Here is a 14,218-nt window from a genome sequence, read left to right on the forward strand (position 1 = left end):
GAGAGAGCATCAGTGTGTCTGTGAGAGTCAGTGTCTGTGTAAGAGCGTGTGTGAGAGTCTGTGTGAGTTAGTGTAAGTGTGTGTATCTGTGTGAGAGTGTCAGTGTGTGTGTCTGTGTAAGAGAGTTTGTGTGTGAGAATGTGTGTGTCAGTGTGTCACAGATACACACTGAAATACACACATACTGTAGTGACACGAGCCAACGCCGGTTGGGAGTGGCAGCGGGGTGCCATACTGTCTTATGGAGTAACGCCCCTTAGTAATTGTGGCCCTATATGGCCCATTCACTTGAATTGGCCATTACGTGTCCTCTAGCATGGAAGTGTCTTATAAAGTAACACATCTTTTGGCCCAATATCTCTTCATTTTCTGAGAATGGATTATAGTTGGAACTCGGGTTATTACATTGCATGATCATGACAATTACCTGTTGTTTCAGGAGATCTCGAACTTCCTTCAAAACAAGGTTGGTTTCCCTTATCTCTGAAAGAATTTGCGGTGCCACATCGCCTCCTAAAACAAGTATATAATATAGTGAATAACGGCTTCAAATGCACACGCTTATCTCAATGCGCAGCCAGTAATACACATTCAGTTATCACCTTATATATGTAGCAAACAGTCTCGTTTATGAGGAAATCTTGTACAGAAAGCACTAAATAATAGAGACGTCTTCTATGCCCGTAAGGTAAAGCTTGAAGGAACTTTGACTAAGTCTATACAATAACTCTTAATTGATTTGATCCCCCTGCTTGTATGAACTTTAACACCTTGGATGACTGAGTGCCCTAGTGCAGGGGCAGCCAACTCCAGTCGTCAATGACTGAGCCACTGATTGAGCCACCTTTGCTGAAGCAGGGATATCCTTCAAACCTGACCTGGTGGTGGCTCTTGAGGACTGGAGTTAGCCACCCCTGCACTAGTGATACAAGAGTTGGCCCTTGTGATGTTCAGTGGACATCACATTGTTGTTCCTTCTATGGGGGAGATCGTATCCTTGGCTCCCAGGGAGCTGTGGACATGATCAGTATGTAAGAGGATGGCATTAGACATTAGGGAACGTGTAGCAACCCTGTGATCGCTACACACGTAATCACATGGTTGTGTTGCAGGAAGGTCCATGGTACTTGGGTGCTGCAGATCTACATCCATGGAAACGGATACATGATCACATTTACCAAGTCTTCTGATACAAGGTACCTTCCGGCACTGGTAAAACACCTTACAGACCATTAACTCAAATGGGCTGCAAGATATCTTCCAGCACTGGAAGTTGCCTTGTGGTAGAAGAGAGCTTAGCAAATATGAGCCAAAGTCTGTAAAAACGTTTCTTCACAAACGGACAGGCCACTAGCTCTGAGATCCCTATAAATGCCCCTTGTGATATATCTAATACAAGGAATTCATGCTATCATGATTTTTTTTAGCTTTACTCTTCGAATTTTCTGCTTACTGAAAAAATTGAAATTGTAGGTTTTATTAATAAATAACATCTTTTGTATAGAAAGATCGGAGTTGTTACTACTATAGTTAGCAGATTGCGGCGATTTACTTCGATACATTATTTCAGTTTGACAGTTACAGTTTACGGGCTGTGGTTTTGACTTCCTTGAATATCAGAGGATAACTGAAAGAATATTATCTCAAGCGGTCCAGTATAAAATTGACAGTGAACAAAAAAAGAGCTCAGAGGTTCCAATTATGGATGTGAATTAGCTAGAACTACATTTGGACTTAAAGCAGCAATATCCCCTGTTGGGAAGATAGTGGCCCATACTTGTGCTATTCCATAATACACCTTCCACTGCTGGAAGTCACCTTAAGGTAAAATGCGTTGCAAGAAGCAAGGGGTTAAAAAAAGTTGGGAAAGTTATAATGATCTGAGAATAATGGGGGTCATTTGAGTTTTTCTGAAACGCTTTGCAAAATCACGTTAGAAAAACCGCTAAAAATGTGGATTGCATTTTTGATCGTTTTTGCACATCTCGAGTATAAATTACTACCTTTTTTTTTATTTACAGTCAGAGAATACAACAATCTGTTTGATTAAAAAACTTAGCGGTAAGAATGCTGTCTTTGAAGTGGGTGAAGCTGCTTCGAATCTCAGTGTGCCAGTTGTCCTGGCAACCTTGCACAAGTCGCTTTATCTCTCTGTGTCTCTGGAGCCAGGAATAAGATTGTACGATTGTAAACCCTTCGTGGCTGGGACCCGTGTCTGCAATTAACTTTATGTACAATCTCTAGAGGAAAATATTATTATTATTATTATTATTATTAGTGGTTTCAGTGGGAATATCTTTCCTTGATATATTTGTTGGAGCTTTCTTACTCTAGTTACACAGCTGGGATAGATGATCCCATATCCCCTAATATTGCCAAGTGCAGCATTGTTGATCCTTACATGATACCTGATTCTGTACAATATTTGTTCAAATATGACTGTAGGAAGCCAAGTGACATAGCTACCGATTACCCCTGAACGTACAGTAAAGGTCATCCGCTACTTTCTATACCAGCTCTCAGTAACGAGTAATGGAATGTTGCAGATAATCTACTGAGAGTACTTTCACACAGGCAGTAATTTCATGCGATAGCGCAAATTCAACCTGTAATTTAGTTATCAGGATAATTGCTACTCTGGTATTATTCCTAAGGTTAGGTTAGGAAACACTCTTCTGTTGTGAAACTGGTTGCAACATAATATATAATCAAACAGCCATTTCCTCGTGAGTATCTTTAAAAGCATACTGTAGTTTAGAATACACGAATATATGTTATGTTGTTTTTGCCGTATCACTGTACTTGTGTCCCTTAGAACAGGGGTTCTCAACTCCAGTCCTCAAGACCCTCCAACAGGTCAGGTTTCAAGGATATCCCAGCTTCAGCACAGGTGGCCCAGTCCAAGACTGATGGAGCCACCTGTGCTGAAGCAGGGATATCCTGAAAACCAGACCTGTTGGCGGGTCTTGAGGACTGGAGTTGAGAACCACTCCCTTAGAAAGATTCAATCACCATTCAAATGAAAACTGTACTTTGTGTCCTGTGACAAATGAATATGTTTTATTTTTACTGGATCCTATGAAATGTATTTTTGTCATAGACATATATCTTCTTCTGCGCTTAGCTTTGCCTAAATACGGCATTCTAATTATTGTCAGCAAAGAACAAAATAGAAAGTGAAGACTGGCAATTTTCACAAGGTCCATCAAAGGGTATTATCATAAATGAGAAAAGGTAAATATTGCAAACTCCTCCCCCAAAAAAGCATTTGGTGACCATTGAAACATTGAAAGTTAAAACATTTGGGGTCTATGTATTAATGCAATTTTGGAGGAAACCATGGCATTTTCATCCTACAACTATGTATCAAAGTATTTTGCTATTATTTTGCCCTGTCTACTCTAGCTTGCACCTTGGGGAGAGTCACTACCGGTAGATGGAGTTTGGGAGGAGTTACACGCAGGACAGATTATAATGAGATGTATCACATTCTGCGTCTCTGCCCCAGCTTGCACCTTGGGGAGAGTCAGTAGGAGGAGTTGGGGAGGAGTTACACAGTGCACAGATTATAATGAGATGTATCAAAGTCTGCGTCTCTGTGCCCCAGCTTGCACCTTGGGTAGAGTCAGTAGGAGGAGTTGGGAGAGGAGTTACACAGTGCACAGATTATAATGAGATGTATCACAGTCTGCGTCTCTGCCCCAGCTTGCACCTTGGGGAGAGTCGGTAGGAGGAGTTGGGGGAGGAGTTACACAGTGCACAGATTATAATGAGATGTATCACAGTCTGCGTCTCTGCCCCAGCTTGCACCTTGGGGAGAGTCAGTAGGAGGAATTGGGGGAGGAGTTACACGGTGCACAGATTATAATGAGATGTATCACAGTCTGCGTCTCTGTGCCCCAGCTTGCACCTGGGGGAGAGTCAGTAGGAGGAGTTGGGAGTTACACAGCGCACATATTATAATGAGATGTATCACAGTCTCTGTCTCTCTGCCCCAGGTTGCACCTTGGTGAGAGTCAGTAGGAGGAGTTGGAAGGCGTTACATGTTGCGCAAGTCATAATAAGAATCTATCACATTCTGCGTCTCTGCGTTATTCTTTTCCCTTTATATTTGCCCAAATCCGCCATATCTGACATGGCGTAAGTCTAAAATTGCACATCAGATGTGAGAAAATGCTCCAACAACCGGAGCACTGCGTCAAAACATTATTATCTGCAAGTTGATACATGGACTCCTGTACTGTTATTAGTTTACTATACTTCCAGGTGGGAAGCACCTTTAACACTTTGAATGCCAGAGGGTGACCGTGGAGCCAGCGCCCTTGCCTGCATGTCACCATCATGCGGTTCCTCCTCCAAGGTAATCCCATGATGGCAATATCATTAATGTGAAGAACTCAAGAGGCAAAATCTCTTCCATTTAGATAGCATTCCGAACGCGATGTCTCCTAGCAAACGCTCATAGGTCGTGGCATACTGTACTTACTACATCGTGCGGCTTGTGGCATGCCTGGTTAAAGGCATTAATGTATATATGGTCTTTCTGCACTTCTTAGATGATAGTAGGTCTTCTTTATTATCAGCCGGAGCCGGTGTTGGAAGTATGGCTAAAACTTCCACTCCATCATTTCAAATCGGCATAACAACTGAAGTCTTAAGTAACCCCACTTTTCCGAAAGTAGTCTCACCAGACATTATTCTTTTCCTTTTTTTTTGCATTTTATTGCAATCTAGTGCGTCCAGATTTCTGCAATAAAATGCAAAAAAATAGAATAATGCCTTGTGAGACTACTTTCTGGAAAGCGCGATTAGATTAAAGACATTCAGAAGAACCAATTTTAGATAATAGAATTGCAAACGGTGTTATATCGCAAAAGAGATGATGTGAAGATTGTATAAACTCACCACAGTATTTGGTTACTATGACAACATTAAAAGTTAAAAAATGACTTAAACACACTTGTCTGGTTTGTATGCAAAATTGTGTTAATAAATGTAGGGAGGTTTCCCCCTTCATGTTTCATTATTAAAGATTTTGTCTAAATGTTGTACAGTGGGGTGTGTTTTCATTTCTCAAGTTTCTTCCCTGCTCACGGATTTTGTAAACTGTGTTTTATTCCTAAACAAAATAGCCCAAAAACTCAATTCATATGCCTGCTAAGCCTCTCTCAATAGACTGCACAGAACTTTATATGAGAAGATTAAGATAAGGCATTTTCTTCTCATAATATCCTTGGTAGTCTGCATAGAAAACAGCTCTGTGCTGCCTTGTGGGGTGGAGCAAGTGAAAATAAACAGCAGGAGTTGTCATGTGAACACTCTACTCAAGGCTTCGGCCTTATAAAAAAAAATAGTTTGAAGCAGGAGGTCGCTGGAGCTGAACCACATTCATTTCTGCCCCAGGGATCCCCTGCTTCCCGAAATACTTAGCTCGGAAGAGGGTGCCAGTATTAGCCCAGATTGGGCTAGTCTGGGCAATCGAAAGGGCGACTTTAAATGTCCCATGTCCAGTGGGCCAATAGGAAGCCGTGACGCCATCCCTTGCTTCCTATTGGCCCACGTGATGTGGGGCATTTAAACTGCACAGAGATACCGACATCTCCTTCTGATGTATGTATCTTGGTGAGCATGGGGTCCCTGGAGCTGAAATGATTGCGGTTCAACTCCGGAGATCCCCTGCTTCAAGCCAAATGCCAAAAAAAGCAATAAAATAAAAAATAAAAATGTCAATAATGTTTGTAATCTGCTTTAAAGGTGCAATTCATGCAATATCCTACATATGTGTTTTTTTTAAATAAATAAATTCTGTAGTATTAGATAAGAAATACTACTTTTTTTTAAATTAAACTTTTAATGCCATTTTTTATGAGTTTCAATATACTGAGCATCCTTTGATTTCTATAGCAGGTTTTAGCACACTTCCCCAGCAGTGCAAGATCTTTGTAACACTTTCCTGTTTGTGATCATTTGTTGCCAATATTCCCAGCAGTTTCAGCTGCAAACTGTAACAATAGATAATGTTACCTTAGTAATATAAGAATACATTGTAGCTGTTGAGTTACACTGACTAAAAGCAGCAACATAGTTTAGTATTAAAAAATATATATTTATTTTGTATTACATAATTGAAGCAGGGGGTCTCCGAAGCTGAACCCTGTTCATTACAACTCCAGGGAACCCCTGCTTCCAGAGATACACACCTTCGTAGGAGGTGCCAGTTTCTCAGGGGGTCCCAGAGCTTAAATTAATGGGGATCATCTCAGGAGACCCCCTGCTTCAAACGTAATAATATAATTATATATATATATATATATAATTTTTTTTTAAAGCTAATCCGTATTGCTGCTTAAAGAATTGATTGAAACTGAAAGGGAGACATTTAATGTACCCAGGGAAACAGGATCTTTGCGATCGACCACGGGAGAACTCATCGATCGGCAGCTTACAGTAGGTAATTCCTTTTCAATAAAGGCAATCAAAGGCTGCATATACTAAAACAAAAAATATCTAATTTTTTTTTAACATGCGACTAGCATTGCCTGTGGGGGCATTATAGAACTCACTTTCAAAATACACATATTACAGGAAACTGCCTCCTTTAAAGTCACTGTGATTTGTGCTAGAAGAGGTTAAATGAAGATGCAACAAGAAATGCAAAAAATGTGCATTTGCGCATTTTTTTTGCATGTCTTGTTGCTGTTTGGACCTGTATCTGCGGCTGAATACGCCTTCAAAGAATTTAGCTGGCTCCAGGAGTGGGTAAGATATTCTGAAGAATTATTTCACTTAAAATAGAGTACAAGAATTACAACAAGTTTTGGTGAGTTTTTGGCCTTTTATTGTCTCCAACGAGGTGCAGCGAAGTGAGAGTATCATTTTTTTCTGTTACCTTCAAGAAGCTTAAGAAGTACTAGACTTTAACCACTCACCTAGTAGTATAGCCACTCCATAGTAAAGCCACATTTCTATGATTCATTGATGGAAAATAATTAATAACAATAATTCCAGGACTGTTGGAGCACCCACTACTTTCATATCTTAAATGAAGATACAACATTGTCTACTGAGGGTAGTCTATTTTATCATAACATATTCACAGAATAATTTACAGACAACTCGATTGGACCGTTAACCTTCAACTGGTGGTTTTAACTACTGGCAGCAATTAAATACATGCACTGTAAATCTGTGTGGGCAAAGCGGGAAATTATACCTGGAAGGGCAGAGTTAATCATAATTATGGTTCATCGAGACATTCAGGTGGCTATGTAAAAAGCAGACTGCGCCAGTCTCTGACATGTATTTAATATTCCCTGTATGTAATTAATGGTGCATACTTTTGACAGAAGCAGGGATCGTGCCAGTTCAAATACAGTGGTTTAGATTTTCCAGGGGGGGAGGGGGGGCACGGTGGTTGCAGAGGCCCAGCGCTCTTCCCCAAGGCATTTAAATTAAATGCCATTAAAATGCCTTGGGGGATCGCGTGAGGCCTCTGCAACTTCCCTTACCTTGTCTTTGACAACGCGTCACCATGGCGGCAAATGACGCCGGAGACAAGGTAAGGAGGGGGGAGCGAGCAGGGGGGGGGGGGGTGCAGGCAGTGGGGCGCAGGGGGAAACGTTTGCGCACCCCTGGTTTACATGATTCTAAAACAGCTGAGGAAAGTGGCACATAGGGGTCTTTTTACTCAAGTCTCTTGGCTGCAAGCTGGGCAGAACCAGTGCAAAACAATGGCACCAGATTTATCAAAGGAAAAGGTCCAGTGGCTTTCAATGGGATCCCTTTGATCAACAATTGGATTAAGTTGGAACTTAACTTAAAATAAGGCATAAGGGGCAATCAGCATCTATAGGCATAGGGGGCAATCAGCATCTATAGGCATAGGAGGCAATCAGCATCTATAGGCATAGGGGGCAATCAGCATTCACCCTTCAGGTGCATAGTTAAAATAGAGGGAGATTGCCCTCTATGCTAGGGTACTGAACTCCAGTTCTCAAGCCCCCTCCCAACAGGTCAAGTTTTCAGGATAGTCCAGCTTCAGCACAGGTGGCTCAGTCAGAGACTAGGCCTCTGATTGAGCCATCTGTGCTGAAGCAGGGACTGATTGAGCCACCTGTGCTGAATCAGGGATATCCTGAAAACCTAACCTGCGGGCTTATTTTAAGTTAATTTCCTACTACATCCATTTGTTTTTTCCAATTTGACAATTATACATATTTATTTTATATCAGCTGGTCTCTGACCCTGTTTAGTCGTTCTGTAAACATTTTATAGTATAATATTAAGTAGCTCAAATCAATATTTGAAACAAGATTCTCTAAACAAGAATGTTTAATTCCATTATGAGATCCATTTTGAGATCATTTTTCTTGCATTTTGTACTTGGCATTTAGATTCTAATATCACTTTAGTATTGGAATTACCATTTATGATGCGCTTCTAATATAATCACATCTGGATATAAGATGCTATTAAGGATCCAGTAGCAGACATTTAAATTCCATATATTAAACAAGAAACTGGTACTGTGTATTTATACTAATTGTTTTTCTTTTATTTTATTTATAGTGTTCATGTCAATTGATTAAATATTATGTTATATGTAAGATTTATATTTTGAATTGCGCCATGACATCATATGTTGAGACTATTTAAAGAAGGGTTGACCCTTTGATGAGTCATATCCCCTGAGGAAGCTTGTGATGAGCGAAACGCGTAGGGAACCAATGTGCAGTCAAATTCTAGACTTCTGAACTTTACCCAATAAAAGAGATCTTCTACCACAGGTCCATGAGTGACGTCTCTTCTGGAAGTGACATCGTGGTTGTTTCGGAGGAAAGAAGGGGGGCGGTGTTTGTCACAGAATAGTTCCAGTATTTCAATTTAAGCCATGGTGGCCTAAATGCTTGCTTTTATTCACCGTTTGTGAGTCTAATACTTATTTATTTTACCTTGTGCTTATTCAGTATAAAGCAATTTTGCACTGTCTTGTTCTCTTCTGTCTTTATGAGCAGAGGTTTTATCTCTTGAAAGCGAATCACCTACTGACAATCTTCTTACTGGTTAGGAGGTTATATCCTCAATCTTTGTCAAAGCGCACGCATGTGCGAAACGCGTCAGAGTTTCCTTTCAAGTTCTTCGTTTGCTGCTACAATGTTGCGGAAGATTTAGTAAACAGTTTTTTCTATCTCCTGAGCGATCCAACCTCCGTCCTCATCTTTTTCTGAATGCAGTGCACCGCCTAACCTATCCCCCATCGGATGCCACTTCCTGTAACTTTTTCCAGGCTAGGAGCACACGGACTTCGGGCTTCCAATAAACGAGGTCGTGAGTACCATTTTCTATAAGGATATTCATGGACATTAGTCTAACTCCAGGGGAGAGTTTTCTTCAGTTATTGAGGGGGTCTGGGTTCTCCACCCTTGTGGGTTCCGCAGATATCCCTTCCGGGTACTGACATTGTTACCTCTCCTCACAATTGAAGTAATTGTGACTTCTTCTTGCATATACATATGAGTATGACTATACCATCAACAACCTAAAAGCTAATACATTAGTGATATATACTCCATATGCATTACATTTAAATTACTATGGACAATTCTTTAGTGCACTCTAGAGTCTAGAGCACTGACATTGGAACTCATGGGTTCTGTTTTTTCTTACATCCTCAATCTGCTTCATTTATCCAGATACCATGAGTGGGAAGACCTATGTTTATTGTGGTTTCACTAATTAATTTTTTACATTGTTGCACTATATTGCCCTGCTTTTCTTTATTGCATATATACCTTGGGACTATTTGCGTTGAGTATACCATGCTCTATGTGTATCTAAGACGTTTGGAGCTGCACTATTCCATATGGTTGTATTTTTCTATATTGTGGATATTTTTTGCTCACTGTGTTTTCACCAAATTTTTTCACTGATTTGTTTCACTATTCTGATTCATTTATTAATACTCCTTTTCTACATTTTTTTTTCAACGTTTACTGTTATTTGCGCTTGAATTTGCTGTTTTTGTCCCTACATAATATGCTGTGAAGTTGTCTTCTCCGTGTCAGGGAAGATTTTACCCTCCTTCAAATAAATGGCACTAAAACTTTCAAAGTAAAGAGAGTGCAAAAGAAAGTTTGTTTTAACGCATTTTCTGCTCGCGTTTACGTCAAATGTAAGAGCGTTTCCTACATGTGATGCAAATTCTTACCCAAAACTTTTCGCCACCTGCGAGGGAGTATATAAGAGGTTAAAAACTCTCACTTGAGCAGACCACAAAATAGCACACACTAGCTTGTACTGTAGGTCTGCTAGCTGATTGGAAAGGGGAGGTTTAAAAGGGCAGACAGCAGATTTCTTCCTTTACTCTTTATCTGTGAGGGAACAGGTTGCAGAGAGCCTGTGAGGGGGAGAACCTGAACTCCCTTTGGGATACCGACGATTAAGGACTGTCCTGTTATTTTGCAGACTGATGCTGTATACTCTAAAGACTATTCTGTTTTTGTTACCCGATTATTGCAGCCCCTGACACGGGGAATAAAGGACTATCATTCCTAGAAAGTGGTGGGTGAGCTCCTTCCTGACCCTACCTACAAGGCCGCTCCGTCACACCACCTCAGACCTGGTGGATTTTTTTGATCCCTAAAACAAGATTTAAAAAAAGTGACGCGCAGAGACATCAAGTCGGATGCCATGCAACTGCTTCCTTTTTACACTCCCAAAACACAGGCTGATGCACGCGGTGCAAAACGTGAAGAAAATACCTTGTTACAGTTTGCACAGAGTGGCAAGATGAAACTGACGCAACATGTGCTACTCTTACTCCTTGATACATCGCTTTCTGTGTGTCAATTTTGCCCCAGATTTGCCTAAATTGTCATCCACTAAAAATAAGGAAATTCTGGAGCTAAAGCAGCTATTCTATTTTGTCAATGGGGATTTCTTATATTTAAGTGGTGCACAAAAAGAGGGTGATGTATCAAGGCAAATTTCGATCAAAACTGACATGTACGGTGTCATTTTCATGTTGTGTCTCTTTGCGACCCTATAGCAAGATGTTGTTCCATGTGTGTCAGCTTGCAATATGGGGAGAGTCAATAGGCGGTGTTAGGGAGAAGTTACGTGCAGATTATAAATGGCGGAAGTGTCCAGCTATGCGTCTCAGACACAACGCAAACAGAAAATGGAGCGGTGCGTCAAAACAAACTTCTATTCACACTCTTTACATTGATACATCTCTCTCACCGTTTTCATCTTGCGTCTCTTTCCATCTATGGACTATATGTATCAAGGCAAAAGTGGTGCAATGAAATCAGTACGTTAATCAAATGAAAAAATCCCATTGAAATCAATAGGATTTGTTTCTTTCATACACCCTGCGCAATGTTTTTACCCCCAAATTGCTCCGCTTTTGCCGTGATACATATACCCCAATGTATCTAGGTTTATGCTCCAATTTTTGCCCACTGTGCATTTAGCTACACGAGGTTCAGATTATAATGACATTCTGAAGGGGATGTATCATTTTTATCTTGCGTCTCTTTTCGTTAACGTAGAAAGGTCTTTGTTCCAAGCTTTGCGCCATGTATGTTACCTGTCACAGATTATAATGAGATGATCTAACTCTGTATCGCCGTAATTTTTTATTTGCGTCCAAAAAACTTTGCCGGGTCTGAAGTGAAGGGACATGTTCTGGATAACGATTGGCGTGTCATGTAAGAAAAGCTCTACATTGAATCAATATGAGCAATATGTCAAAACAACAACTTCCCTTGATGTTGACATATTGCCCGCACAGATGGTCCTTTATCAAGGTTTCACGTCAGCAAAACCGGTCCAAACACAACAGCATCAGCTTTATCAAACAAGAGATATCAGATCGAAAGTAATGGGGCGTTCCCCCCGTAATGTATCTGATGCTGATGTTGTGCAGATGGGAGTCTTTGAGAAATAGAACCCAGAGACCTCAAAAGATATGTTACTGTGCTCTTTAAACCCCTTTGCTGCCAGAATGCTTGTTATTAATTCATTATTTACACGAACTTGCAAGTGGAATGTTTGGGTTCAATCTGTATGTCTAATCACTTTCTTATTCACCACAAGATAAATAATGAACTGAAAACAAAGCATCATCAATTATCCCATAGAAGGATGCTCTGTGCTGATGAAGATACACATGATGTGACTTTATTCATGGTTAGATTCCTGAATTTGACAGTTGACCAAATAATAATTTAATATAAACTAGTATATGATAAAATAATGTAATATAGTATGGTATAATGAAACATTGTGTAATATACTGTAGTATATTATAATACCATGTAATATAATTTACAGTATTATGATATAATGTAAAATATCTGATAATATACTGAAATATAACATTATTAAATATATTATAATATATTGTAATATACTGTAATATACTGTAGTATACCATGATATAATGTTAAATATATTGCAATATACTGAAATATAATATTATTAAATATAATGTAATATAATACTATGTAATATAATATATTATATATTGTATATTAGAATACACCATCACATCTAATAGAGTAATAATAACAATATTTATAATCATGCGTTTTTGGTGTACATGCAATTCAGCTTACTGTATATTGTTAATTTATAAATGAACTTACCTCTTCCGGATAACAACTGGCATGATCCGAAAAATATATTGCAACTTAGGACGAACACTACCAAAAACATATTGAAATGCTCCCTTAGCACAGTGTTCAGAGGCTTCTTTAAGAGTCCCTGTTCTGCCCTCTGCCTGATTGATGCTGAGTGTTTATAAGGTTACATTCATTCCCCTGATGAACTTTCATAGTGAGTTGGATGGAAGACAAGTTTGGCTACAATGCTTAAAGCAGACGTCACCTCTCACTCATTTTTTGTGAGCCTCACTGCTTTGGAGTTCGTCTCGCTGCTCTGTAGCATCAGCATCTCATTCATTTCAATAGTCACACTGCTCAATACTGTGTTATAAAATGTCACCTGTTTGGTCCAGAACACAAACATCAACAATTTTGGTCCTTATAGGTTTAATAGCTCTTTTAAAGGGGCTGTTCCCACCCAATATGCCCTATTTCATAAGTGAGTTCCATGTGATTCCCAGATTAACCAACTTTATTTATTTTTTTCCTAGTGGTTTTTTATTTTATTTTTATTTTTAATTGTCCACACGGCAACTCCCACTGGCTGGTGTGACTGGCTTGTTTACTGGACACCTGGCAACCCTAGTTTTGTCTGGTGAAGCAGTAAAGATTACTTATCTAATTAGTTAACGTTGGCAGCTCTGCTTTGCCCGTTTTGTAACCGCCACCTCGTAGAGGGTCAATATTCTTCAATAGGTTATCTTCGCACTAATCTTGCTAAGCAGGCGATTTATAAAGCAATGCTCACACTTTTGGATAACGTTTGAACAGAAACCGTTTGATCATGCTAATTAAGTAAAAAAGCATGTGTCAGCATATAGGTGTGAACGCTGAAGTCAAGTTTTAGGGAATAGCCCCCATTGACTTAACGCGCTACGAATTGCCTGCGAACCCTGGGGACTATATACAAACCCGTACAATACCTTGTGCAGCCGCAGACCGGCATGTGTGAAGCTGCTTTTAAGGCTGCGGTCCCAGTGACTGCTACAGCGCAGGCCTTGGCGTGCGCTGTGCGTTCAACCTCCGCCCCCCAGTCAGGCCGGTCCTTGTCACCTTTCCCCAGCGTTGCGCGACAGGTTTTCAGGCAGGCTGTGAAATTTAAACTCAAAGTTTGAGACGGAGGAGTGGCCACGCCCCCGCCGACGGTTCAGCCAATGAGGGCGAACCAGACGAGGGACATGATGGCCACGCCCCCGCAAACCCACCGCCATGCCCCCTCCCGTCGCAAACGTTCCCTCTCCCCTCAGATCGCGGTGTAGCGCTGTGCACGCGCCGCTCCCCCCCCCCCACCCGCCGGGTGCGCATGCCACAGTGCTGACTGGGGACTCACCCTATTGCACTGACTTCTGCGTTCCGCGCCGTGTCAGGTAGCGCTTCTAGCAACATCAGGGTATTTAAAGGGGGCGTGTCTACAGCTGTATAGGTGTAAATGCTAATACTGGTTCTAAGTAAATAGCCCTCTGACTGAGCCTCCGGATTCGGACATTTGGCCGCTGCCATTTTGCCGGGACCGAGTTGGCGCTGGCGTTTTGCCGCCGATGAACCCTTCA

The 14,218-nt window shown here is 40.7% G+C and overlaps 1 protein-coding gene across 1 annotated transcript in view; it reads right to left on the bottom strand.

The window, feature by feature from the left end:
- The window catches only part of COMP (cartilage oligomeric matrix protein), a 73,861-nt gene extending 61,005 nt beyond the window's left edge, over positions 1 to 12,856 (bottom strand). Inside the window, exons 1-2 of the mRNA XM_075610875.1 lie at positions 12,651 to 12,856; positions 428 to 513 (exon numbers count right to left, since the gene is read on the bottom strand). Coding sequence (XP_075466990.1) covers positions 428 to 513; positions 12,651 to 12,720 — 156 coding nt within the window. The 5' untranslated portion in view covers positions 12,721 to 12,856. The remainder of the gene's footprint in view (positions 1 to 427; positions 514 to 12,650) is intronic.
- Between the last annotated feature and the right edge of the window lie 1,362 nt (positions 12,857 to 14,218).

The sequence above is a fragment of the Ascaphus truei genome, chromosome 8 (assembly GCF_040206685.1).
Source record: "Ascaphus truei isolate aAscTru1 chromosome 8, aAscTru1.hap1, whole genome shotgun sequence".
Lineage (NCBI taxonomy): Eukaryota > Metazoa > Chordata > Amphibia > Anura > Ascaphidae > Ascaphus > Ascaphus truei.